General features: G+C 36.3%; 1 protein-coding gene across 4 annotated transcripts in view; it reads left to right on the top strand.

The window, feature by feature from the left end:
• LOC125259198 (zinc finger matrin-type protein 4-like) overlaps window positions 1-22921 on the top strand; it is a 46307-nt gene extending 23386 nt beyond the window's left edge. For 2 of the 4 annotated variants that reach the window (XM_048176666.1, XM_048176658.1), the window contains 4 exons: window positions 782-938; window positions 10112-10336; window positions 12576-12672; window positions 21966-22921. In XM_048176666.1, the coding sequence (XP_048032623.1) occupies window positions 782-938; window positions 10112-10336; window positions 12576-12672; window positions 21966-21981 (495 nt within the window). In that variant the 3' untranslated portion in view covers window positions 21982-22921. Of the gene's footprint in view, window positions 1-781; window positions 939-10111; window positions 10337-12575; window positions 12734-21965 lie in introns of all 4 variants that reach the window. The other 2 variants (XR_007182751.1, XM_048176677.1) reach the window with 2 other exon arrangements.
• Window positions 22922-27800: the final 4879 nt, after the last annotated feature.

The raw sequence follows: 27800 nt of genomic DNA, 5'->3' as shown, positions 1-27800 counted from the left end.
CCTGTAAACTGTGATTAAACTGAAGCAATAGCTCAGCAGTAATGCTAGAGAGTAGCTAAACTTAGCTTTTCTGGTAGAAAGAAAGTCTGATTCATTCTGATTCATTCATGGTTCATGTAAATTAAACTAAGAAACAAAATTAAAAAGAAATCAAATCACCATGAAGGAAATAAATAGCATTTTAGATGTTTTTATAACAAAACATTTAGCTGCTGTCTATTGCTATGTTTTCAACTTGTGAAAGAGTCCAAACAAAAATACATATTTTCAGTTTTAGATTTTGCTCTTTTTAGCATGTATTTGAAATATATTTTTACACTGAATATATTGCCCAATCAAGTAGCTTCAATTTACCTATCTATGTTTTGTTATTAGTTTAATAATATACTATTAATAGTATAGAATTAGCTTAGTAGTGTAACTACTTTTTCAAATAATATTTTGACTGCACTTTAAATAACAATTAGCTTTTAGTGAAAGTTTTGATTTGACTTTCCCAACAGTGTTTAGAACATGGTTTGGTTTAGTCAATATGAGAGTGGTTGCATCAGAGCAGGAAGTAGAAAATATGCTACACCATTTTTAGAAGTTTGTAAATTACTTCTCCACAGCGCGACCCACATCTGCCAATTTGACAGCCGAATTTCATATCTTTGTCTTAAAGTAATGATAACACATTTGCTTCATAAATCATTCTGTTCTCTAGTACTATTAGCTGAAGGTAATAAACGGTCTTGGTTAAAGGATATCAGAGTATGTGTCTGTCTCTGTGTCGTCCTAGGGCAGTGCGGAGGGAGACGTGGACAAGAACAAGTGCTGCACACTGTGCAATATGTCGTTCACTTCAGCGGTGGTGGCCCAGTCGCACTACCAGGGCAAGATCCATGCCAAGAGACTGAGGCTACTGCTGGGGGAACCACCTGCCATCACATCTAAAGGTAGGAGGTGGGGATCTAAGATCAGCTCCACACTGACTAGATCACCGTATATGAAGGCCAAACTGTTTCTGGATCAGTATTCATATTTAAATGAGTTTTTACATGCATATGACGTCTTAAGCAGCCAGTGGGGAAGTGATCTGTTTAGCCATAGACGGACTCTGAATATGAGATAATGAGGCAATTTATTCTTGAGAATGAGTTCATTATTATTAATGCTCAATATTATTGATGTTTGATGAGGTATGATATGAGATATGATATGATTGCTGTTCACAGTTAGAGTTATGGTCTTTTTTAAAACCCTAAACCTACATTTTAAACATAAGTGCTTAACATGCCCTGCAATGTGTAAAAAATACTCAGAAGACCTTAAAGGGTTAGTTCACCCAAAAATGAAAATTCTGTCATTTATTACTCACCCTCATGCCATTCCACACCCATAAGACCTTTGTTCATCTTCGGAACACAAATTAAGATATTTAAGTTGAAATCCGATGGCTCTGTGAGGCCTCCATAGGGAGCAATGACACTTCTTCTCTCAAGATCCATAAAGGTACTAAAATCATATTTAAATCGGTTCATGTGAGTACAGTGGTTCAATATTAATATTATAAAGCGACGAGAATATTTTTGGAGCGCCAAAAAAACAAAATAACAACTTATTTAGTGATGGCCGATTTCAAAACACTGCTTCATGAAGCATCGGAGCATAAATGAATCAGTGTATCGAATCATGATTCAGATCGCGTGCCAAACTGCCAACGGCTGAAATCACGTGACTTTGGCGCTCCGAACAGCAGATTCGACACACTGATTCATTTATGCTCCGAAGCTTCCTGAAGCAGTGTTTTGAAATCGGCCATCACTAAATAAGTCGTTATTTGGGTTTTTTTGGCGCACCGAAAATATTCTCGTCGCTTTATAATATTAATATTGAACCACTGTACTCACATGAACTCATTTAAATATGTTTTTAGTACCTTTATGGATCTTGAGAGAGGAAGTGTCATTGCTCCCTATGGAGGCCTCACGGAGCCATCGGATTTCAACTAAAATATCTTAATTTGTGTTCCGAAGATTAACAAAGGTCTTACGGGTGTGGAACGGCATGAGGGTGAGTAATAAATGACAGAATTTTCATTTTTGGGTGAACTAACCCTTTAAGGGCTAGTTGACCCAAAATTAAAATTATCCCATGATTTACTCACCCTCAAGCCATCCTAGGTCTTCTTTCAGATGAACACAATCGGAGATATATTTAAAAATATCCTTAGTCCTCCAAGATTTATAATGGCCTTTATTAACCCCCTGGAGTCGTATGGATTCATTTTTTTATGGATGGATGCATTTTTTTGTCTTCAGAATTTGGGCCCCCATTCACAACCATTATAAACCTCAGAGGACTAAGGATATTTTTTAAATATATCTCTGATTGTGTTTGTCTGAAAGAAGATAGTCATATACACCTAGGATGGCTTGAGGGTGAGTAAATCATGGAATAATTTTCATCTTTGGGTGAACTAACCCTTTAGCAACCAAATAGGAACCATTCAAAACACCCTTGTAATCGCAACAGTGCACTAAAAGCTACTTAGACTACGTTCACACTGCGAGCCTTAGTGCTCAGTTCCAACTTATTGCTCATATTGATTTTTTTTTGTATAGCTGTTCACATTGTTTTAAAATGTGGCCAATTTCAGATTCCAGTCCACAAAAGAATGATAAAAAGACACAGCACGCTGTCATACGGAAGTAAACACACAGGATTTAAAGTGTGATCTGCAGCGGAACCCAGCGAATTTATGCGCAGGCAATATTAAAAACAGAGACGAGGATGCAAAAAAAGAGTTTTTAAACATTTATGATGTTTTGCTTTTATATCGAGCTGTCACTGTAATACTTATAAGTTCTGACACATCACTGCCCTTCCACTGACTACCCTTCGCAACTGTCTTGATAACTTCGGGTATGTAAAATCTTTGACGTGACTCCCATGAGCGCAGAATTTTGACAAATGTTGATCTAGAGTGATGTAAAAGTCGCATGAATTCCGATACGACTGTTCAGACTGAGGTCGCATTGCAAAACATCAGACCTGTATTGGATTTAAGACCACATATGTAAGTGGCCCAATTCAGAATTTTTTCAGAATTCTTGAAATCGAAAACAAATTCCATGTGGTTTGTGCTGTTCAGACTGTCATGACAAAAACAGATCTGAGTCACATATGAGCAAAAAAAAAAAAAGATTTGGGCCACATTTACCTGCAGTCTGAACGTAGCATTAGAAGACCTTAGCAACTGTATAAAAATCTCCAAAAATACCATCGCAACTACATAGCAGCTTACTAAAAAGTACTCATCTTAGCAAATGCATAGAAATGCCCTGGTAACCACCTACAACACCCTAGCATCATGACAGTAACTTCTGCATGGACAAGCACCACTCACATTTTCAGAAAATGTAATATATGTATATATACACATGTACACAGTATATATAAAGTTTTTTTTTTTTTTAATTAGAACTTCGGTGCTAATAGAGTTTCACGAACGTGCACATTCTGCAAACTGAGTTTCTCAAGTTTGCAGTATCAATCATATATCACATACCAGGACTTGCAACTGCAGACAACTTATTTCACACAGACAACTTATTTTGTCTGTGTGAAATAACACAGAAATCGAAAATTAATAGTTAGTTATATCTTCAATTTCCCCTCGAAGCTCCGACAGTCCTCAGAGAAGCTGTTGATCACAACTGTCAATCATGACGACATGCCCCATTTCTATATCATCAAATTGCTAGCTAAAATCAAACTTATCACAAAAGCGAACAATTGAATATATATCAGCATGATAACAACTACCTTAAATGACCAAAACCATCTTTCGAAAAATTTTATTTGAAGCGTAATTTATTTTTTTGTATTGACTCAAGTCCCGTTCGTTTGAATGGAGAGGGCGAGGTTTATGACCTGTACTGCATCCAGCCACCAGGGGGCGATCAATCGAGTTAATAGAGTTTCTAGTGCTAATAGAGTTTCACGAACGCGCACATTGTGCAAACTGAGTTTCTCAAGTTTGCAGTATCAATCATATATCACATATCAGGACTTGCAACTGCAGCTAGATGTCCTGTTTTTCATTCATTCAAATGTGAGTGCATTAGGCATATCAGAGCTTTGTGTTCTCAAGACTGTCGCTTGTAGCATGTTTATGATAAGAGCAGGGCCTTTAGCAGGAACAACACATCACTGACTCACTTAGCATGCATAATTTCACGTGGCTGAGATACCTGAGGGTGTGAAATGACCCAAAAAAGAAAAAAATGGAAAGAGCTCAGAAAACAATCCAGAATGACTGCTGCTGGTATATTCAGAAACAGACAAAGTAGGAATGTACCGCCATTTCTCATTAACAAAAGATAGCTACTTCTTGATGGAGTTGTGTATTATCCAACGTGTCCATCCCATGCAACATGCGGTATATCAGATGAAATCCATTCGCAAGACTAGATTTTTACAGTTTTTGCAAAAAAGTGAGTTTTGTCTGTTTTGTCATCCACCAGGCAATCGTATATCCAATCACTTGGAAAGTAATAGCGCACCTCTCATCAACAAGCCACATGATTTAATGTGTCTTTATGTCCACAGCACAAATGGTGCGGGACGAGTTACATGCTGACTTTTTAAAGTGTTTGTTCAAATAGCAAGCGTCACTAAGCAACACCATTAAAAACTATTAGTAACCATAATAGGGTTCAAGAAACTGTCCTTTTGTTGTTTGTTCAGCAGTAATAGTAGAGGCTCAGCATTATTCAGTTACAATTGGATGGTTGCTATGCGGCTGCTTCCGTCGTCATAAAGATCTTACAAGATGGTGATTGTTCTGGTCAGAATTATTTTCTATGTTTTGAGGAAGAGATGAGAAGGTTCTTGTTTCTACTGAGACCTTATAGAGATAGTTCACCCTAAAATAAAGAATAAAAAAGTGACTTGTTTTTTTGTTTTTGTTTTTTTTTACTAAATTTTCATTTTGGGGTGAACTATCCCTTTAAATAACTCTTTAATATTTATAATAATAAATCAATTTGCCACTGGTCCCCTTAAGATTTTCCTATGGGGTTTTACAATTTATGTGTAAAATAAAGCCTGTGGTAAACATAACTTGACGATATTTGATACATAACTTGACGATACGTCAGTTACACACACCCATACTGAAAATGCGAATTTTGATGCAGTTCTGTTTATTTTTGAAAACATATGTTTCTCATATGTAACTAGATAAGAATGTTTGTGGTGTGAGTGTGTGTAATTTACATTGTAGAACAAAACGTCTAAGTATTGACAAGTTGTGTTTACCACAGACCTTATTTTACTCATATTGAAAAACCCCATTGAAAACTCTTGAGGGAACCGGTGGCGAATTAGTTTTTGATATTGATGTCATCCCTGCACCACTCTAATGATAAGGTGTAATCGAAATGGTCTGAGAGGCTGGAATACAGATGAGGATATAATTTTATTAAATTACCCTTGAGTGTCATTGCCATTATCAAGTAATTGACCAAACTGGTCCACTGCAGATCTACACAATTATTGTAATGCTAGTTTGAACAAGATATTATGCAAGCTCCAAATGATAACACATAAAATTATGTTGATCCTTAGCAACTGCACCCATTTCACATAAATAGAGTCGGAAGGAACAGGTAAAATACCGTCTGTAAGAATTTTTTATGTTTTTGAAAGAAGTCTTTAATGCATTTACTTGATCAAAATACAATAAAATTGTGAAATATTATTCCATTTTATAATACTATACTAAATGAATATATTTTAAAATGCAATTTATTCCTGTGATGCAAAGCTGAATTTTCAGCATCATTACTCCAGTCTTCCATGTCACATGATCCTTCAAAATTCATGTTGATTTGATGCTCAAGAAGCATTTACTATTATTATCAATGTTGAGAACAGTTGTGCAGCTTCATATTTTTGTGGAAACCGTTATACATTTTTTTTTTTTTTTTCAGAATTCTTTGATTAATAGAATTTTCAAAAGAACTGCATTTATCTGAAATTGAAATATTTTGTAACAATATAAATGTCTTTACTGTGAATTAATTGTATCCTTGCTGAATAAAAATGTTAATTTCTTTAAAAAAAACAGCAACTTTTGATTAGTACATCCAGTAAACATTTAAATAGCAGATACATGTTATATAGATGAAATACCAAGACATTTGTATATAAAATTGTGGAGAAAAAGCATAAACAAAGCAAAACATGAACATTTTCACCTGTGGTCTCAGCCCATTGTGTTTGTCACGGTAGTGTTTCATATCACACTCTGATTATGTGTTATAATGAAAACAACCTTCCATTCAAACACCTCAGGGAATTGGATGAAAATTGAGACAGAAGGAAGAAGAAAAAAAAAGGAAAAAGAACGCTTCTATTATCTTCTAGTTATTTTGATACGTTCTATAAATACACCTGTAGAGCTGCCAGTATCTACCCAGATATGTTCCATCTGAAAAACAGCAGAAGAGCCAAGAGATGCCCCATTTGTGCCATCCACCGTTCCTATTTTATACATGTTATGACGTGGGATAGCTGTCAGTGTAGTCTCGTTTGCCGTTTACTATGACTGAGTGTAATTAGGTTCTTCTCAACTTTGTGATAAAAATTCACTTCTTAAAAAGAAACAGGGAAGCTTATACCTGCTTGTGCGAGACAAATTGCCTCACGTCTGTATATGAAACATATTCATCATATTAGTGTCATGAGATTCAGAATGCACCTTATTAAGTTGCAGCCACAGGGGACTTTCTATGTTCCTAATTTGCGCCCTTTACCCATGAAATACTTCAAACTGACACAAGACTGTGCCCCATGCCTTGACAGGTGAGACAGACCGCAAGCAAAAAAATGTCAATTGAATCATGTACGCATGTCTCCGAAATTCTAATATGTGTTATTAATGGTGTCACACACCTGCTGTTGTTGCCCCGATATTGGTAAATAAAATGAGAAATGGATATGCCATTTTAACTTTAAGGCTGGCTGTTAACTTGTGTTGGTATGTTTTGTATTATTTTTCTTTTGTTGCAGATGTTGCATTTTTAGTTTATTCATTTATTATTATTTTGATCACATTTATATAGTGCTGCAGTGATGACATATTTTTGTAGGCCAACCTGGAAGTTAGCATCACCCTGGTTCCCTCGACAAAAACCCGTTGGCTTTTGGATTATTGCAGAAAAACATCATGATAATCGTTACAAATAAACACAACTTTTATGAATTTTGATGCCTAAGTACAATCGGCAGAAGTCAAAAGCTAAAAACAAACTACACCATGGTAGCATGACTTCAACATTACCATCATTACTATTCCAACTTTTTCAGTCTTTATTTAAAAACATTTTCCCTGAAAGTTTGAGTTAGAATAGAAATACGAGATTTTGGACTAAACAGTAGATGATTTTTTCTGTTTGGTGTGATGACGTTTAATGTCCCCAACAAGTTCCATTTAGCCACTTGACAAGTAAAAGTTTTTTTAAAAAAAAATCAATAAACAGGTATAGAGTACCCCAGGGATGACGTGTTTTTGTAGGCCAACCCGGAAGTTAGCGGCGCACGGGTTCCCTCGGTTGAAAGCCTACGCATTTTTCCCATAGACTTTTGGAAAATCGCAGAAAATAAGCTCTGTGTTTAACAAAGGGTTATGACACTTTCATGTTTTGTCTATCAAGATAATCTTTACAAGTTAACACAACATTTATACATTTTGAAGACTAAATAAAGTCGTCAGATATAAAAGGCTAACAGTAGGCTATACAGACTACAGCAAAGTCCCTTTAAAGGTGCTAAAGAGGATGTTTTGTTTTATACATTTTTGCAATATTACTTGAAACTGTCTTTACTAACTGATAAAAGACTATTTATTAGGTGCACTGAAAGGAATAATATTAATATACATCATCTGTGCACAAGGTAGGGCCTTAAAAACTTCAGTCAATCGTTAAAAACGATTGGCCCTCTGGCTTGTCAATCACTGCCATGACGATCCATGTGAGAGACGAGCGCGGCTGCGCGCTCCAGTAACTTTCCACACTCTACAGGCGCTGCATGCAATGTTTTTGTCAGGAGACAGGAGTAACAACTGCAGATTATGAGTTACCTGCGGTGAGTCCGACATAATGAATCCACGGCTTTAAGTCGCGCACACACTTAACGATTGTAAGGCCGATTATGAATGTAAATTGATACTTATGACTGATCGTGCTCAAACGCGTCCAGTCAGAGCCAGTTGCTTTCAGTCTGCGATTACAGTCAGTGTTCAAATTCCATGTGAAAATATATAAATCTGCTTCAGGAGCAGGAAACAATCGCTGTATGTTGAGCATAGTTAGAATGTTTTAGCTAGTCGTTAAATGTGTGCCCGGCTTAATAACACAGCGAATGCCGGTGGTAAACACTCGTGTTCCGATACTCGTGCACGAGTTTTGGGAGGCATTCCCTCTAAATGAGCTGTGAAGGAGGGGGGTTGTTCTTACCCATGCGCTCATTTCAAAAACTCAATGAAATCTAACAACAACCGGCTCATAAATTTAGTTTCTAAACGCTCGAATCATGACACAAAAAAAAATGTATTTTTCAGGCTGGATCAAGCTAATGCGCATGCGCAGACCTAAATTACACGTTCTCCCATTCAAAACAATGACTACAGCCAAAGACTATAGAATAACACAAGACGTGTCACTCGTATTGTTTTGAATGGGAGAAAGTGTAACGCGCAATATGGCGGAATAAGTCCCGCCTTCTAAATAAGAGCCAATCACCAACTGGTAAAGTCATTGCGTCACTTCAGCGGCCGTTAGAATCATAGACATATAATATATGTCTATGGTTAGAATCACCGGTTTCTATAGAAACAGTCAGACGCGCGCCTCCGAAGAGACGCGCATTTAGGTCTGCGCATGCGCATTAGCTTGATCCAGCCTGAAAAATACAGTTTTTTTTTTTTTGTCATGATTCGAGCGTTTAGAAACTAAATTTATGAGCTGGTTGTTGTTAGATTTCATTGGTGATTTCAAATATGAAATTTAATCGTAAGGTTGGCGAACAGTTTTAGAGAATTTGATGTTTCCCCATTCAAAGAGATTGCATGATGCCCAGGATGCCCGAGAGGCATTTCAAAGATGGTCGCCGAGTGAAATGTCTTGTCTTAAAGGGACTTTGCTTTGCTACAGCACACCATGGTCGCGGATCAACGTCACCACCAGAAAGCTTCCTCAAACTTTATTTAGAAAACAACTTTATTTAAAAACATGCTCGCTGATTATGATCTGTGCTGTGTATGAATACTTATCCACTTTTTCATGAGAAATGCTGTCCAAATGTCCCGTTTTTAATGATGACGTCTAAAGTCCTTGCCAAAGGAAGTAGTCCCTTTTAGCAATTTGTTAGCAACCGCCGATTTTTAGATATTTTAATTTACTTTCGAATTTAAAATTGACTCTTAACAGATTTGAAGCTGTAACTGTCATGCCATATGAAAATAAATTCTCATTTAATTAACTGTATAAATGTATTCTTAATCCATGGTCTCGTGCGCTCTTTTCCACGCGCAGCCGCATAAACACTCCTGAGGTAAAATAAAATAAATGATAGAGCCTTAGCTGCTTTTCAACACTTTTACTTTGTCATGCCTATTCATACAATAAAATATGCAAATGTATCACTCATCGCCATAACCATTCATACTTTCGTTCGTATAAAATGTATGAATACTCAAAACCAGAGAGCCGTTAAACTCTTTCAACGGCTCTGCTTCATCGTAGTTCTGACTGCTGATGTGGAGCGCAATGACAGTTGGGTAATTTTACCTCTCTACTTCCTGTGAAGTGATGTATCGATGTTCCCTTGTTCCCTATGCCGTTCGCAGTGCCCTTCGAACTGAACATGTTCGCTCCCTTCGGAATGGAATCTCACTTAAGATGGCGAAATACCCTGTGAAGTCCACTTTGCAGTCCACTTACGGTTGAATGGAACGCACCTATGTTGTTTTGTTAACATAATAGTCTCCATCTGTAGCTTGTTTGGTAATTAATGTACAGTGCAACAAGTATACTAAGTCTGTTTTGCCTTCTTGCAGAGGTGTCAGCCAGTTCAGAGCATATGGTGTCTGAAGGTTCCCCGGGAAGTCCTTCCATACATGGGAGGCTCTCACACCGCTACTGCCAGATGTGCAAGGCCTGGTTCAACAACCCCGGCATGGCTAGACAGCACTATGAAGGCAAAAAGCACAAAAAAAATGCAGCCCAAGCTAACCTCCTCATACAGCTGGGTAAAAGTCTGGAGGATGGAGATGAACTGAACGGTATGTTCTGAGAAGAACAGACAAAACAAGGATTAAAAGGGATAGTTCACGCAAAAGTGAAAATTCTGTCATCATTTATTCACCCTCATGTTGTTCCTTTCTTTTGTGGAACACAAAAGTAGATTTTTGTAAATAATGAGCTGCTTGCTCTTTTCGCAGCAATTACAATAAATGAGCACAAGTATGTTCTTGGAATAGTGCACACGTCGTATGCACCAGTTTAAAGGATTTTGGCTGAACTGTCCCTTTAAAAAAGTACATTCAACTGTAACAATGTTTGTTTTCATCAGTTTGTAGTAATGGCTCACGAATAATTCCGTCGTAAATGCCACCGTTTAACCACAGATATCATTTTAGCATTGACCATCCACTGTTTTACAGGCCTCAGTAGAGGAATTTTAATGGTCTTAGAGTCTTTTTACAAGCAGGCATTTCATTAAAGATTTGCATTATTCAGCAGCTAGCTAAAGAGTTTTCATTTGAGGCAGTTATCAATAGGTAATTAATGGTGCGACAAAGAGACTCCCCAAGCTCAGGATCTTTGCTTTCCAAACAAACCGACAATGGCAGAGGTTGCGGACAGCAAAGCCACCTCGTTTGTAAGTTTTGACGTATGGAGGGACAGAAACGATTTCGTGGGAGGTGTTTACCAGCTGCCGTTTGGCCAAATGTTGGATTTAGATTCAGTGTCCTGTCCCTCACGTCATGCTTGTGACTCATAAATATGACTCATTGCTGCAGTTTTCATTAAGGCTTCCCAGTACTGCACTCTGCAGTGATAGTACAAGCACACTTGGGATTGAAAACACTATTTTTGTGGCGTGCTTGTTATAGCGTGGTGAGTTTAAAAAATTAGTCTTCTACAGACTAGAATAGTATTTGATATGCTATTTCTAATCACTAGCAATTGTCTAGTGCTGTTCTGTTGTTAAATTACAAAAGTTAGTAGAGCTAACAGCAGGGGGCCGAATCAATGCTCCACAATAAATGAATCTCATTTTATAGCCGGACTTCCCACCTCACAGGAAGCCAGTGACTGATTTTCCAAGCTTCACACAAGCTTATAATTTACTGGTCTGTCCTAGTTAGAGACGGAGAACAGATTTGGTGTAGGAAGACAGATCTGTGGGAGGATACGACTTATCAGTGTATTTCATGGCCCCTTCTGTTATGTTTTTAATCATTGCAAATGTGCACAATGCCAAAGAAAAGCTGAGGCAGTGCAGTTGCAAAGATGAGGCCAACGTAATCTACGGCTTTGATTGAATATAGATCCGTGGTAAATGGTATTGATGAGGCTCCTAGATGAGCCTCCATTCATTATCTGGCCTGATCGCTCAGATACTCGTATAACAAAAGATTCCTCTTGTTTAAACAGAGGAGATGCTTGCTTTGTGGCATATGCAAGGGTCATATGGCAAGGGTCATTTAACACCACACATCTCCTTGTAGTAAATCTCATCACGTGCTAGATGATTCAACGTATACAGACACACCATGTTTGGACATAAGCTTATGTTCATGTGTGAAGGAGGCATATGTATATATATATATATATATATATATATTTGGTTTCATGCATAATCTGTTTACTGGAGCATGGATGCTGCATTTCAGGCCGTTATATGAATGTCACGGAAACAAGTCCTGGTTATATTTTACCACAAAAAAAAAAAAAGAAAAAAGAAATGGTTATATATTTTATTATTACATTATTATATTTTGCATAAAGAAAAATATATTTATTTGTAGGACCATTAGGATTTTTTTTGTATTCTGACATTATTACTTTGATAATTAAGCTTGTTTTTTGTTTTTTTTTGTAATATATATACATTTCACATTTTATCATTATGACTTATTTGCTAGCTCCCAGGCTTAATTTTATATATATATATATATATATATATATATATATATATATATATATATATATATATATATATATACAAATTTACCATTATGGTCCATTGATGCAGTCAAATTTCACCATTTGTTTTTTTTTTTTTAGAAAGAATACCAATGTGCTTTATACAGACTGTATGCTAATTTACCCCACCGTGATTCATGTAGGGTGAAGAGATGGTCAAATGCTCATGATTCTAGCTGTCTGAAGGTGTTTGCCTAAATAAGACATTATATTTAGCCTGAGAGAAGATTTGAGGTCATTTGCTGTTGGTTTATATGAAACAACATAGTTCTAGTCTAATAGGTGTACATATTTTTTGTTTGCTCTTAGGCCTGAAGCGGAGTCACACATGTGAGGTTTGCAGTGTTACGCTCAACTCCGTGGCACAATACCACGCACATCTGCAGGGCTCCAAACACCAGAACAAGTGAGTTTCAGCCACTGCATCTCATCTTGAACAACAACAACAAAAAAGACAAGAATCAAAGGTAAACCTGAATCACATAATGATAATGTGGCAGAAAATACATCTCTTCAGCAACATCAAAATCCTTTTTTTTTAATAAAGCATAATAAGACTGGTTACAGTCATAATTGATGTGGTTGGCGAATGATTCAGTGACTCACTCATAACACAAAAAGACACTCACTGATGTAACAATTAGTAAATTAATCTGAACAGATCTCTTTGGTGAACAGTTTCAAAAGATTTAAAGAGGACCTATTATGCTTTTTATATTTTCAACTAGGTAAGTGTGTAGTGTTGATGTTTGAGCATGAAAAAGGTCTGACAAAGCACGAAAAATGACAAAGCACAAATTCCACTCCAAAGGGAGTTATTCTCTATATCAGTAAGCACTGTTTCTGAACTCCTGAAATGCCTTGAGTTTACTTCCAGGATTGAACATCCTCAATATTCCTCATTCCTCAGTAGTCTCAATATTCCCCAATTTAAATAATTCCCACCCAAGACACACACAAAAAAGGGGCGAAGCCTGGTCCAGTTGTGTTAGTAGTAGGCTTGTTCGACTTCATGCAGCGCTGCACAGACCGATCGGCGGCTGACTTGAAGCAGTGCATGCCGGTTAGAAATTTTGTCTGACTTGAGACAGTGCTGACTCCATGTGACTGTGACGTAAGGCATAAAAGTACCATGAGAGCGATTCGAGAGCAGCCGGCTGGTTGAGAGCAGCTGCACAGGCTCTGATGACAACACAGCTGTTTCACGATTGGACGGATTCACTGCACGATAACGTGTTTCGTGTTTATTCTCACACCTTCAGTTCCACCAATGCTCAAAAATCTGTATTTTTATAACAGTTAAAGCTCTTTTCATGTAGTCGCGATGTTGTATTGTGTCATGTTTATCAAAATAAAACTGATGAAAAACGTAGACCCCACTACATTGGTATTTAAATAATATACAGGTGCTGGTCATATAATTAGAATATCGTGAAAAAGTTCATTTTTTTTATTGTAAATTATTTTTAAAAATTAAACTTTCATATATTCTAGATTCCCTACATGTAAAGTAAAACATTTCAAAAGTTTTTTTTTTTTTTAAATTTTGATGATTAGAGCGTACAGCTCATGAAAGTCCAAAATCCAGTATCTCAAAATATTAGAATATTTCCTAAGATCAATCAAAAAATGGATTTTCAAAACAGAAAAGTTCAAGTTCTTTAAAGTATGTTCATTTGTACACTCAGTACTTGGTCGGCAGCACATATTACAGCAAATGACTTGCTCCTAGCACAAATTACAGCATCAGTGAAGTGTGGCATGGAAGTGATCAGCCTGTGGCACTGCTGAGACACTATTGAGCCTTCAGATCATCTGTATATTGTTGGATCGACTGTTTCTCATCTTTCTCTTGAAAATATCCCATAGATTCAGGGGTTAGGCATGTTGGTTGGCCAATAAAACACAGTAATATCATGGTCAGCAAACCACTTGGAAGTGGTTTTTGCACTGTGGGCAGGTGCTAAAGTCCTGCTGGAAAAGGAAATCAGCATCTCCATAAAGCTTGTCAGCAGATGGAAGCATAAAGTGCTCCAAAATCTCCTGGAAGATGGCTGCATTGACTTTGCACTTGATAAAACACAATGGACCAACACCAGCAGACGTCACGGCCCCCAAATCATTACTGACTTCAGAAACTTCCCACTAGACTTCAAGCAGCTTGGATTCTGTGCCTCTCCAGTCTTCCTTCAGACTCTGGGACCATGATTTCAACATGAAATGCAAAATTTACTTTTATCTGAAAAGAGGACTTTCGACCACTGTTCACTGTCCAGATCTTTTTCTCCTTAGCCCAGGTAAGATGCTTCTGACGTTGTTTCTGTTTCAGAAGTGGCTTGGTAGTCTTTTTCCTGAAGATGTCTGAGTGTGGTGACTCTTGATGCGCTGACTCCGGCTTCATTCTACTCATTGTGAAGCTCTCCCAAGTGTTTGAATCAGCTTTACTTGACAGTATTCTCAAGCTTGCGGTCATCCCTGTTGCTTGTGCACCTTTGCCTACCCAATTTCTTCCTTCTAGTCAACTTTGCATTTAATATGCTTTGATACATCACTCTGTAAGCAGCCATCACATTCAGTAATGACCATCTGTGACTTACTCTCTTTGTGGAGAGTGTCAGTGATTGTCTCCTGGACCATTGCCAAGTCAGCAGTCTTCCCCATTAGTGTGGTTTCAAAGAACAAGAGATACCCGGAATTTATACTGTAGGGATGGTCATTTAATGAAACTCAAATGTAAATATTCTAATAGTTTGAGATACTGGATTTTGGACTTTCATTAGCTGTACGCTCTAATCAACAAATTAAAAAAAAAAAAAAAAAAAAAAAAAAAACTTTTGAAATGTTTTACTTTACATGTAGGGAATCTAGCATAAATTAAAGTTTCATTTTTTTAAATAATTGACAATAAAAAAATGAATTTTTTCACGATATTCTAATTATATGACCAGCACCTGTATGCTTATGTTGAACTTTATTCTTGTAAGAACAGACGCTGTAAGGAGTACATAAAGTATTGAATGAAAATGTCTCTGAAACATATTTGTATTAGTCAAATATTGCATTTATTTCGCTTCAGCTGTGATAAAGTATGCAAATGCAGCGCGAATGTCACTACGGGAAGCAGAAAGTGTCCAACATCTCATCTCCGTTTTCAGCACCATCCTGATTGCACGTGGCTACTCTTGCCGATCGGTTGCATCCAGCCGCAGCCGATGTCGAACACACTTATGCTAGGGGAAATTTCTGAAACACGCTTGACGCATTTGACCAATCACAACACATTGGTCCAGCCGACCAATCTGAGCGCATTGCGCTTTTCAGAAGGAGGAGCTTCATTGAGATGAGAACTAAACAGCATTTTAAAACCTATTCTAGTATACCCCAAAAACAAAATCAAGACTTTGTAAAAGGGCATGATAGGTCCTCTTTAAGTCGTTGAGTAGCAAAATCTCAAAAAGTAGCATTCAAAGGCGTCATAATATTTGCATACTGAATTGTGATCTTGTCATACTTGTATATATGTAACTATTTATAATACTGTTATTTTATTGTACAAGCACTAGTATTTCCTTCAGTAAATTCAAATCTAGTTACTATTGTTATTAATTATACTGACATGTAATCAATGTAATGTTAAAGTGCTACTATATGGAACTGCAGAGCAGTACTCATAACAGCAGGCACAAGGTGTTAACTTGCATTGTGTTCATGCGAGAGAAGTTAATGGAGTGTTGTATACGCGATCAATATCTGCTCTGAATCAATATTGTGCCTGACTGGACCATGTCCTCACGATACCGTACGGGCCACGGTTTCCATGCAGAGGCTGCATTGGAGCAGGCAAGGTCAGAGCATAGCATTCTGAGCTGCGTAGAATCTTAATTAGGTAGAGATGAAGGAGAAGGAACGTGAGATGCATGGTGGGAATCGGTAGGCGTGTCCAAGCTGTCACAGAGTGGCACGCAGTGGCATTATTCCACCTTCTCGCCCCGCATGATGTGTTCATATGCCTGCACCAGAAGAAGCTGTGATGAGTGTACACAAGGACGGCCCTCAACATATGGGACCCTGAGGCTCACACATTACCGGAGCTGATGTTTTAATGCAGTTGAATCTTGAGAGAGAGAGAGAGAGAGAGAGGCTTCAGTTGAAAAGAATACTAATCATCAACACTTTATTAATATATCTAAACTTTTGTACGTAGTTTCAGTCTTGAATATTCGGTTACAGTGCACTTAATCATTGATCCATTGTAACTAAAATCATAACTAAACAAAAACAATCACGTCAAATCTTCTGAATCTATTCACTAAAAAATAATTAATTGGTTCAGTGATCTTTCGGCAGGTTATACAGTTACGTCAGTTCATAGTGGGTGACAAGTGACTGTTTTTCCATGTTATGAGTGAGTCATTGAAACGATTCAGCCGATTTGTTGAAACCGACTTACAACATTGGTCAAAAGTTTAGATTTTTTTTTCATGTTTTAAAAGCCACTTATGCTCAACAAGACTGCAATAATTTGTTTAAAAATACAGTAAAAGAAGTAGTATTTTAATATATTTAAAATGTAATTTATTCCTGTGATGAAAGCTGAATTTTTTTGTATCATTACTCCAGTCTTCAGTGTCACATGATCCTTCAGAAAACATTCTTATATCATGATTTGGTGCTCGAGAGACATCTTTCCACGAAAATATTAAGCAGCAAAAACTGTTTTCAAAATTGATAAGAACCATTATAATATAATTAAGCACCAATGATAATTGAAAATAACTGAGCACCAATAATTGATGATAATAATTAAGCACCAAATCAGAGCTTGTGCTTTGAAAACAGGAGTCCTAAACAAGAACGATTGGTTCACGTATAAGATTCATTCACTAACAAAACACCTCGAATGTGAACAATATTTTATTAATGGATAGAGGAATTAAGATCACAGATATTACTTTTTAAGCATTAGATTTATCCTCTTATGTTTATATCTCTTATATGTGACTACAGATAGGAAGTCGAGCACTCATGCACTCAGGGCTTGAAATGAAAGCTTATGCCTATGTTCAGTAAGCCTGTTAGTCCTTGGTGCATAGACCCTCCCTTTGAACTACTCACCTCAGTAAACACTGCCAAACAGAGCAGGGGATTTGGTCGCTAGCCACCAACATTTCATGCTTTTTGTGTTGTTCATCTTTGAATCCCCATTCCATTGACCTTAAAAAACACATTTAAACTAATCATTTGACTGAGTGCAAGAAGTCACAAATCTGTCCGGAGGCCAGTGTTCGAATCTCTGGAACTCAGCTCAATTGAGCGTTTCCTGCCAGTTTTGTGCCGAACGCCGGATTTGGAAATTCAATGATGGATCAATCCGAGAGCAATGAGTGTCACTGCTAGAGTTCTGTTTGGGTCACTAATCACACACCCTTCCACTCAGTGTTAATGAAATTACTAATGAAATAAAGTGTTTTTTTTTGAGTTCATAGATGGTATAAGCATGGTACAAGATATTTTTTTGAGTACTGGATGATATACTATTGCGTTTCAACTTGCCTAATCTTTACTGGACAATGATTCACTCAAAGGTGCAATATGTAAGATTTTTACAGTTAAATATCCAAAAACCACTAGGCCAGTGTTATATATTTTGTTCACTTGAGTACTTACAATATCCCAAATGTTTCCAACTATTTGTAAATCATGAGAAAATTGCAGTTTTAACCAAGGCTCCGGGACGTGTGAGGAGTCGATTGTCAATTGCATCATACCCGCGTTACCCTCGGTTTCCGGTTTTATTTTGTAGAAACCATGGAAACACCAAAGACGCTTTAATATATTACATGTTTTAATAGACAAGGGAACAACTGTTTTTATATATTTATAGACAGAAAACTAAGTATTGTTATATAGCTCAACACGTTTAGTCTTATTGTTTAAATCTAATTTTACCATGCTTTACCATGCCTCAGAGAAAAACACTATTTTGAGCTAACATAGCATAATCAGATGCAGCTTTGTTTTTAGTAACAGTAATACAGAATTTTCTCCATCATACAATGTTTTAAAATGAATTGCATGCCATTTATCAACACAAGCCATCCAGCATTTATTAATATGATATTCTAAAATCGATCTAGCTTACTGCAGTGTGCATCAAGTGTCTCACAGCAGCTGCCGAGCAAACGCTCAGAGTAACGTTATAACATCATTTTCAACACTCTCAAATGTATCTAATATGATAAACAGAGCTGCGTTACCTCCAGAGTTGGGTATAATGCGTTACAAAGTAAGTGTTACTGTATTCTAATTACTTTTCCTGATAACACAGTAATGTAACGCATTACATTTTAAATTTATGTAATTTAATTACAATTACTGATGTCAATAAAATTACGTTACTTGCATTACAAGAAAAAAAAAAAATTAGGTAAAGTGCATTTCTAAAAGAAATCACGTTTGGCACGGATGCGTCATTATGAATCACCGGAGAACTCGTGGAGGAGGAAACACGCGCCCAAGACGAGAGCGGTCCAACCTCGCCTAAACAAGCTAGATTGGATTTTTGTTCAGGATTGGGAGGGAAGGTAACTTCTGAACAATACTGTTTTAAAATGTTATTATAAATGTTTTCAGCTATTTTTTCCTGTCTTTAATGCAGTTACATACAAACATAAACACAGTTAAGCTACCACACACATACATACTACACACAGCAAGGAATGTTTAAGCTGTGTCTGAAACCGCTCACTGGTTCACTGATTCACTAATCCCTATATAGTGTATGTCATTTGAGTGCACTATATGTGCAAAGAGTGAACGAAATGAAGTGAGTGAATTCGGACGCAATAAATCATGGCAATAAGGCAATTAATCATGGCCTTACAGGATAATGTACTGTACTTAATAATGGAGACACTACAGGTGAATACAGTAAAATTTGTGTCTATACATGGGTTTCATGTGACGTCACTGTATTCTATCGCCGCCATATTTGGGACCGGTCACAGCTGCGCGCCCTGTTTAAGTCTATGGTGACAGCAGCTACAACTACCAGAGGAAGGCCAACGAAACGCTTTCAGAAGGTTCACAACAAGTTTATAATATATCTTGGATATGTGGTGCTGTTAGCCGTTTCAACAGTCGTCAGAACTACAAATTTATTTGATCCCAAAGTAGTTAGATCGGCAGAATTATTGGCTTCATTCAGAAGGGACCACACCACTGGCAGCCAAACAGCAATGCACAACATTAATAACTGCTGGGACTGTCATTTACGTAACATTATAACGAGGACACTATTGTAATAAAATGTTGTGAATTCTCTGTGTTGTTGTTTCAGCGTGTTGTTGTGGTAAGAGCGCGTCGACTGAGTTAAACATTGATTACATAACTTGTTCAAACTTCACTTGTGCATTCGCGTCATTTTGTACAGATAAAACTTATTAATTTTATTAAGTATAAATATCTGATTATTCTCATAAAGGATGTGTTTCGTTGAGGTAAATAACCCACAGAGCTGATGATCATCTATAGCTTCAGTGCGAGCGCTCAAAAAGACAAAACATTAATATGATTGGGACTGTCTTCTTCTTATACATGATATTATAATCGTATATACTTGTAAAATAACGTTGTGAATTATTTGGGCTTATTTGCTGTGTTTCGGAGTTTCAATGAGGTTACTTCAAGTTCATCTGTGCGTGATTTTGTGCAAATACTAGTTGTAATATTATTTTTATTTTGTATTAATATCTGGATTATTTTATATAGGATGTGTTCCGTTGATTAATTAAAAAGTTGAAAGTTAATTAACTTTCAGTTTATGGGTTTTTTTATTCTCTTCAGCTTCAGCGTGCGCAGCTCAAACAGCAATGATTAAGTCATTAAAATGTTTAACGTTACTACACAGTATTATTAAAACTTTAATATTTCTTTTAGAAAACGAATGCATTATTTTTAATAACTAGCTCTTATATTCTAGTATTATTTTCATCAACACATAGTTTGATTAATAATAAGGATCATGAACAATAACAGATTTTTTTTGTATACAATAACATCAATAACAGATTCATTTTGATAACAGTATTATTTGAGCTGCGCGCACTGAATGAACACCCGTAAACTGAAGCGCTTTGCTAGAAGGTTAATTAACTCAACAGGACACATCCTATGGTAATTCATATATATTTATACAAGCTATACATAAAATTACAACTTATATTTGCACAAAATCATGCACGCATGTACTTGAACTAAGTAATGTAGTCAGCTGGTGTCGTGAATTTGTTCATCCTGTAACACGCCGAAACACAGCAACTAGAATTCATAATATTTTCAAATAAATCAAATAAATTTGAAGTTCTGACGACTGTTGAAACGGCTAACAGCACCACATATCCAAGATCTATTATAAACTTGTTGTGAACCTTCTGAGAGCGTTTTGTTGGCCTTCCTCTGGTAGTTGTAGCTGCTGTCACCATAGACTTAAACAGGGCGCGCAGCTGTGACCGGTCCCAAATATGGCGGCGGGCATAGCGGAAGTGACGTCTTTGAAACCCATGTATAACGTCATCACAATTGCCACATTGATATGCAAATTAGACGTTAGCTAATTAAAATGCGCTAATTTGCATACATTTGCCAAGGCACTGCAGGTGAATAGGATAAACAAAATAACTAAAGCATATCACCACAGAACTTCCCCAGTTAATGACTTATGTCAAGAGTCTTTTCCCCTGAAATGATGTGTTTAAATAAGCAGATTAGCTTGTTTTGGTTAATTTATTAGAAATCTACAGATGCAAAAAGACGGAGGGTAATATGCTTAAAACAAACACCATCTAAATGTGTATTTTGGAAGTTTTCTTTCCATTACAGTAAAAGAAGACAAGAATGCAAAATAGACCAAACCTCGAAATTGACCACTACATGAAAAAAGTTTTCTGCTTTAAACAGTAACTTCATAATTTTGATCGTAGTCTCCTCATCTAATAACTATCCATTCTATTAGTGTGTTGTATGCTGATAGATCTTTACATGATACAGACAGACCTGCCTCAAATGTGAAACTAAGTGTTTGTCACCATCAGTTATTTTGTTAAATAAATAATTATGATAAGTGCCCTTTTTTTCCATTTGAGCCCCCCAAAATGTCTGTTTACGTTCCTGATGTAAAGACACCTGTGTCTTTACATCAGGTCAACAACGCATTACATGTATCCACTAACACATATGCACACTTAGTATGTGTAATTCTAGGATTTATACCACAATTTGTCAATGATAAATAAATAAATGTTGATGAATATTTACATTTATATAGCCTATAATATTTAAATATTTGGGTTAATTTTAAACTTTCTTGTACACTAAAATTTTATTTTCGTTTGCTAAAATTAAGCTGTTTTTCCACCGTTGAGCCGAACGGTTCTAAGAACGGTAAACGGTAAGGAATGGTTCCAGTTATACTTCCACTTGAGCTTGGTTCAGCATGGCACGATTACAAACCGGCACTCTCGGCCAAGAATTCTCAGCATAGTCGGCTAAGAACGGTTTGACCCGATTTAGGAAAAGTGACTTTAGATAGCATTTTAGCCAGTAAATTGGACTAAAAATAATGATGATGAAAAATGTACTAAATGTAAAGGTGATTTTCATGTTGCAAAGTCATGAAATCTGTTTTTCTTTCCATCTCAGCTTGAAGAACAAATGAAGTTTGATGGAGCATCTTTACTCCTGAAACTGAGGATCTTTCTGTGGAAGTCAAGGCAGCTTCTGCGCCTCCGTGTCTGATGAATGACACCACATGGCAGTGATATCAGTTCATGTTCTCTTGATCCATTGTGTTTATGATAGTGATATGGACACTACCAGCGCAGATAGAGACATGGGATGGTCATAATGGATTTTACCAAATTTGTAAATTCAAACAAACAAAACAAACAAACAAACAAAAACATTCACATCCTGAACACTTTAATGTATTTAAGGCATGTAGAATGGGCACAGTTTTGTCCATCTCATTTTAATGTGGTGTGATTAAAAAAATATTTTCATTGTAAAATTGTTTATATTTTAATTTAAATGTATGTGTAAGAACTAGAGTGAAATGCCAATCAAACATCATAGTTCTCAATTCACTGAAGATGTATTAAATTTCCTTGTTTTATTTTGTACATGAAGCCTGAGGGAATTGTTCTTTAATGATATTAAAATGAAGCTGAATTTAATCAGCATACTCACAAAAGTAATGGACCGAAGTACAGTGTTTTAAATCCACTTTAAAACATCTTTGAAATCTTCATTATTTCAACAAGACTTTCCAGTGATTTGTTGCGCTCTAAATGTTCAGCAAAAGCTTTTTCGACATTAGCTGCAGTATGATTGTATAAAAATGAACTATTTACTATCTCTTGCAGTGAAGAAATAAACCCAAGAGATCACTATAGGGAGACATTATTGAGATAAAAATGGTTATATCATGCTGTACTTTGCTGAGATTTTAGTGCTTTTCACAAAGGACTGATTTCCATTTGTGCATCGTTCTAATTAAAAGAGCCAAAATAATCAGATTATTCCCAAAATGACAACAACATGCTAGCATTATTTATTAAAATATGGCATCCAAGAGAATAAAACCATTCTGACACAAATATGATTAGTAGTTCTGTTTTTTATGTTACATTATCAAGTTGAATGCTTGACTTAGAGTGTCGTGATGCTAATTCACACTTATTTAGTGTGAAGTGTGCTGTTGTTTTTGTACTGGAATGAAAGGCAAACAACAGAAGCAATGCTACTCCTATAAATCACAGCTCAGTCTCTCCCAAAGGCCGTTTCCTTACAATGTTTTTCATTCTGCAAATGATGTGTTTGGTAAGAAGACCCATAGGGCTTTAAAGATAAAAGGACCGACGTAAGACAATCTTTCAAAATGAAATGGATTGCAAGTGATTCCCAACAGACAGTGGCTGGATCTCTGAAGAGCCCAGAGGGTTTCCTTTGTACTACAGATCTGATGACTGTTCCCTGATGTACTACTGGTGACGCAAACTATCAAAAAGTATCTCAAAATCCCCATTTTGGCAGGTTTCGTCATGCTATAAGTCATACAGTTACTTAAATATTAAACCAGATTTAAAGTGTCCTGATATCAAAATGCAGAATAAGCCAGTTTAAACATTGCAGTTTAATTAAGTTGTTCTGTTGCAAAGATATACAGCACAACTGTAGTTGTGAGTTTCCATTTCTGTGGGCTCAGCTCATTATGCATCGCTGCACTGCCATGATTGATTATTCAAATATATGCAAATAGCACAGCAAGGGCCACTGATAATGTATTCTTAACATTTACCTTTAAATAATAGCTTATAGAAAGATTTTGGAAGAGAAAAATGTGCCAGAAGCCAACATTGTTCTGTCATATTGTATCATTTTGCTGTGGAGCACATTTTCAGAAAGTTTTCTGTACTAAATCTCGATTAAGTACAGTAATCTTGCTGATTTGAGCTCTTTTGTTCTGGTGGTGATGTAAATTGTTTGTTCAGCTTCAGCATGTAATGTCTTTACTCTCACTGACAGCAAGTCCAACATCCTCAAGCACCAACACGCACGATTTTTCATGATAAATTTCTACCAGATAAACCCAAAGGATTCATTTTGTATGTTCTTCTAGCTGCTTTTTCAAGGCTGTCTAGCTTTTATTTCTTGAGATGAACTGGCTGTCTCCTTCAATTTCACCATTGAAAATTGTGCTGGTAAAAACAGGCCACTAAATAGACCGTGCTAGTCATCCAGTGTCATTTGTTACGAAGATCAGAGAGCACGCTTATAAACTTGTTTGTTTTTACTTATTCCCAGAGAATCCCAGAGTTCTTTGAGGATAAAATTCTTCCATATGTTGGCAGCTGTAAGCTGGACTATTACGTCGGTTGAGGGCTGTGTTTACTTTGTATTCATTGGCTCTGAGTCAATTCAAACGCTGAACTAGACTGAAGACTGTACTGAAACAATTTGCTCATTAGTACTGATGGACAGACGGATGGATGGATGGATGGATGACGTTTTCACATAGTTAAAGGGATAGTTCACACAAAAATAGTTTACTCACCCTTGTGTTGTTCCAAACCTGTCTGGCTTTCTTTTTTCTGTGGAACATACATTGATAATGTTTATATGATGAGGATATTTCAAGCAGATGAAAAAAAAAAATCTTATTACAAACAAATATCTTTTGTGTTCCACTGAAGAAAGAAAGTTAGGTTCCGTACAACATGAGCATTAGTAAATGAAGAATTTTAATTGTGAGTGAACTATCAATTTAATCACAGTCATATTTGAAAGAATTACAATTCAACAGACAGACAGACAGACAGACAGATAGATAGACAGACAGACAGATAGATAGATAGATAGATAGATAGATACAGACGACAGACAGACAGACAGACAGATAGATAGATAGATAGATAGATAGATAGAGACAGACAGACAGACAGATACAGACAGATAGATAGAGACAGACAGACGACAGACAGACAGATAGATACAGACAGATAGATAGATAGATAGATAGATAGATAGATAGATAGATACAGACAGATAGACAGATAGATAAATAGACAGATAGATAGATAGATAGATAGATAGATAGATAGAGATGACAGACAGACAGACAGACAGACAGATAGATAGATAGATAGATAGATAGATAGATAGATAGATAGATAGAGACAGACAGACAGATAGATACAGACAGATAGATAGAGACAGACAGACAGATACAGACAGATAGATAGAGACAGACAGACGACAGACAGACAGATAGATACAGACAGATAGATAGATAGATAGATAGATAGATAGATAGATAGATACAGACAGATAGACAGATAGATAGATAGATAGATAGAGACAGACAGACAGACAGACAGACAGACAGATAGATAGATAGATAGATAGATAGATAGATAGATACAGATGACAGACAGACAGACAGACAGACAGATAGATAGATAGATAGATAGATAGATAGATAGATAGAGACAGACAGACAGATAGATACAGACAGATAGATAGAGACAGACAGACGACAGACAGACAGATAGATACAGACAGACAGATAGATAGATAGATAGATAGATAGATAGATAGATAAGACAGACAGACAGATAGATGACAGATAGATAGATAGATAGATAGATAGATAGATAGATAAGACAGACAGACAGATAGATGACAGATAGATAGATAGATAGATAGATAGACGACAGACAGACAGATAGATACAGACAGATAGATAGATAGATAGATAGATAGATACAGACAGATAGACAGATAGATAAATAGACAGATAGATAGATAGATAGATACAGATGACAGACAGACAGACAGACAGATAGATAGATAGATAGATAGATAGATAGATAGATAGATACAGACAGACAGACAGACAGACAGATACAGACAGATAGATAGAGACAGACAGACGACAGACAGACAGATAGATACAGACAGATAGATAGATAGATAGATAGATAGATAGATACAGACAGATAGACAGATAGATAAATAGACAGATAGATAGATAGATAGATAGATAGAGACAGACAGACAGACAGACAGACAGATAGATAGATAGATAGATAGATAGATAGATAGATAGATAGAGACAGACAGACAGATAGATAGATAGATAGATAGATAGATAGATAGATAGATAAGACAGACAGACAGATAGATGACAGATAGATAGATAGATAGATAGATAGATAGATAAGACAGACAGACAGATAGATGACAGATAGATAGATAGATAGATAGATAGATAGATAGATAGATAGATAGATAGATAGACGACAGACAGACAGACAGACAGACAGATAGATAGATAGATAGATAGATAGATAGATAGACTGACGCAGACAGACAGATAGATGACAGACAGACAGATAGATAGATAGATAGATAGATAGATAGATAGATAGATAGATAGATAGATAGATAGATAGATAGATAGATAGATAGATAGATAGATAGATAGATAGATAGATAGATCGATCTAAATCTATCAATAAAGTGTGTAGGGGAATTTTACAGTTAAATACCCAAAAGACCAGATATGATGAATGAAGACCTTGAGTCAGAGTTTAAAAAAAATAAATAAATTGAAGAAAATTTTAATGAAGAATAGTTTGCAGTTTCAAGTCTCACAAGGAGTTCGTAGGCCGCTCTGCCTACATTCACATTTCCACAACAATTATACTCTAACAGAGTCCACTAACTACGTCATTACTTCAGGTTGAATGATTCTGATTGGCTAAGAAAAAAAGACAAAATTATCTTCCACACATGGACAGATAGTCAGAAGCATATCTCCATTCATCAGGATGCTCATGAGGGGACCCTGGATTTAGGTACTGGATGTCCTTTTGGGTCATCTTCAGGTCTCCAGCCAAATGCCATCTGTCCACTGATACCAATACAGGACCTACACACAGAACACTAGTGCACATACACAGATACACATGATTCACAGCTTCTTCAAGGCTGAAGTTGGCCCAGGCTTTAACTATAACAGGAAAGATTCCCAAAACATACTGATAAGTTGTTATTTTCTCTCAGTGAGAGCTACAGATAATAAATGTTTTAAAATAATTTGAAGAAGCCATTCAAATAATTTAACATTTAGAAAGATAAATGTTGATTAATAACTTGATTAGAAATAACTTCAATATATATATTGAAGTTGCAGTGGATTCCAGAATCCACCCTTCATGTAGTATTCCCATGAAATAAAGTGGATTTGGTACAAAAGGTGCAAACCCTTTATTGTCCAGAAGGTGGAGTCATCTGCATAATTTTGAACAGAATGTACAATAAAGTCAACCCTGCTGGATGAACCAGTCACATCTGTTTTACTAGACTGTACTACCAACTGTACTAATCATTTATAAATGAACACGGGTATATCAAAACAGATATATTGAAATGCTTCAGGATGACTGAACATAGTCCAACTTCAGCTGCATTTGGAATTAAATTATATCTACCTATGAGAATATACTTGAAGGCAATTAGTCCCCAGGACTAATTTCATATTGTCTCTGGAATATTTATTGTGATTTTGACCCTTTTTTTATATGTAGTGTCAAGGGCACACATCTGAGTGTGCATGGCTTTATATTTTCAGAAATGCTGAAGATCATTATAAAGTGAAAAGTAAGTTTGTATACAGAAGAACTAGATAAATATGACACACTGATCACATAACCAACAGGACAGCACACCAGCTACCAGTTAAATGAGCTCACAGGGAATGTCTTGAGACTGAACTTTAATCAGCAGAATGCATGACACAGTTTTCAGTGTTTATCACAGCCTGCTTTGACCTAGAGATCAACGCTGAGAGTAAACACAAGGGAGGGACACTTTTACCACAAGACGCCTTTTTTAAGAAGCTCTAAATTGCAGTTTGAAAGAAAACATTATATTGCAAATATAATGAAGAGGTTGTGATTTTCTAAAGAATAC

The sequence above is a fragment of the Megalobrama amblycephala genome, linkage group LG2, assembly GCF_018812025.1.
Source record: "Megalobrama amblycephala isolate DHTTF-2021 linkage group LG2, ASM1881202v1, whole genome shotgun sequence".
NCBI lineage: Eukaryota > Metazoa > Chordata > Actinopteri > Cypriniformes > Xenocyprididae > Megalobrama > Megalobrama amblycephala.
The sequence above is the reverse complement of the archived record's forward strand: the minus strand, read 5'-3'. Positions and strand labels throughout refer to the sequence as shown.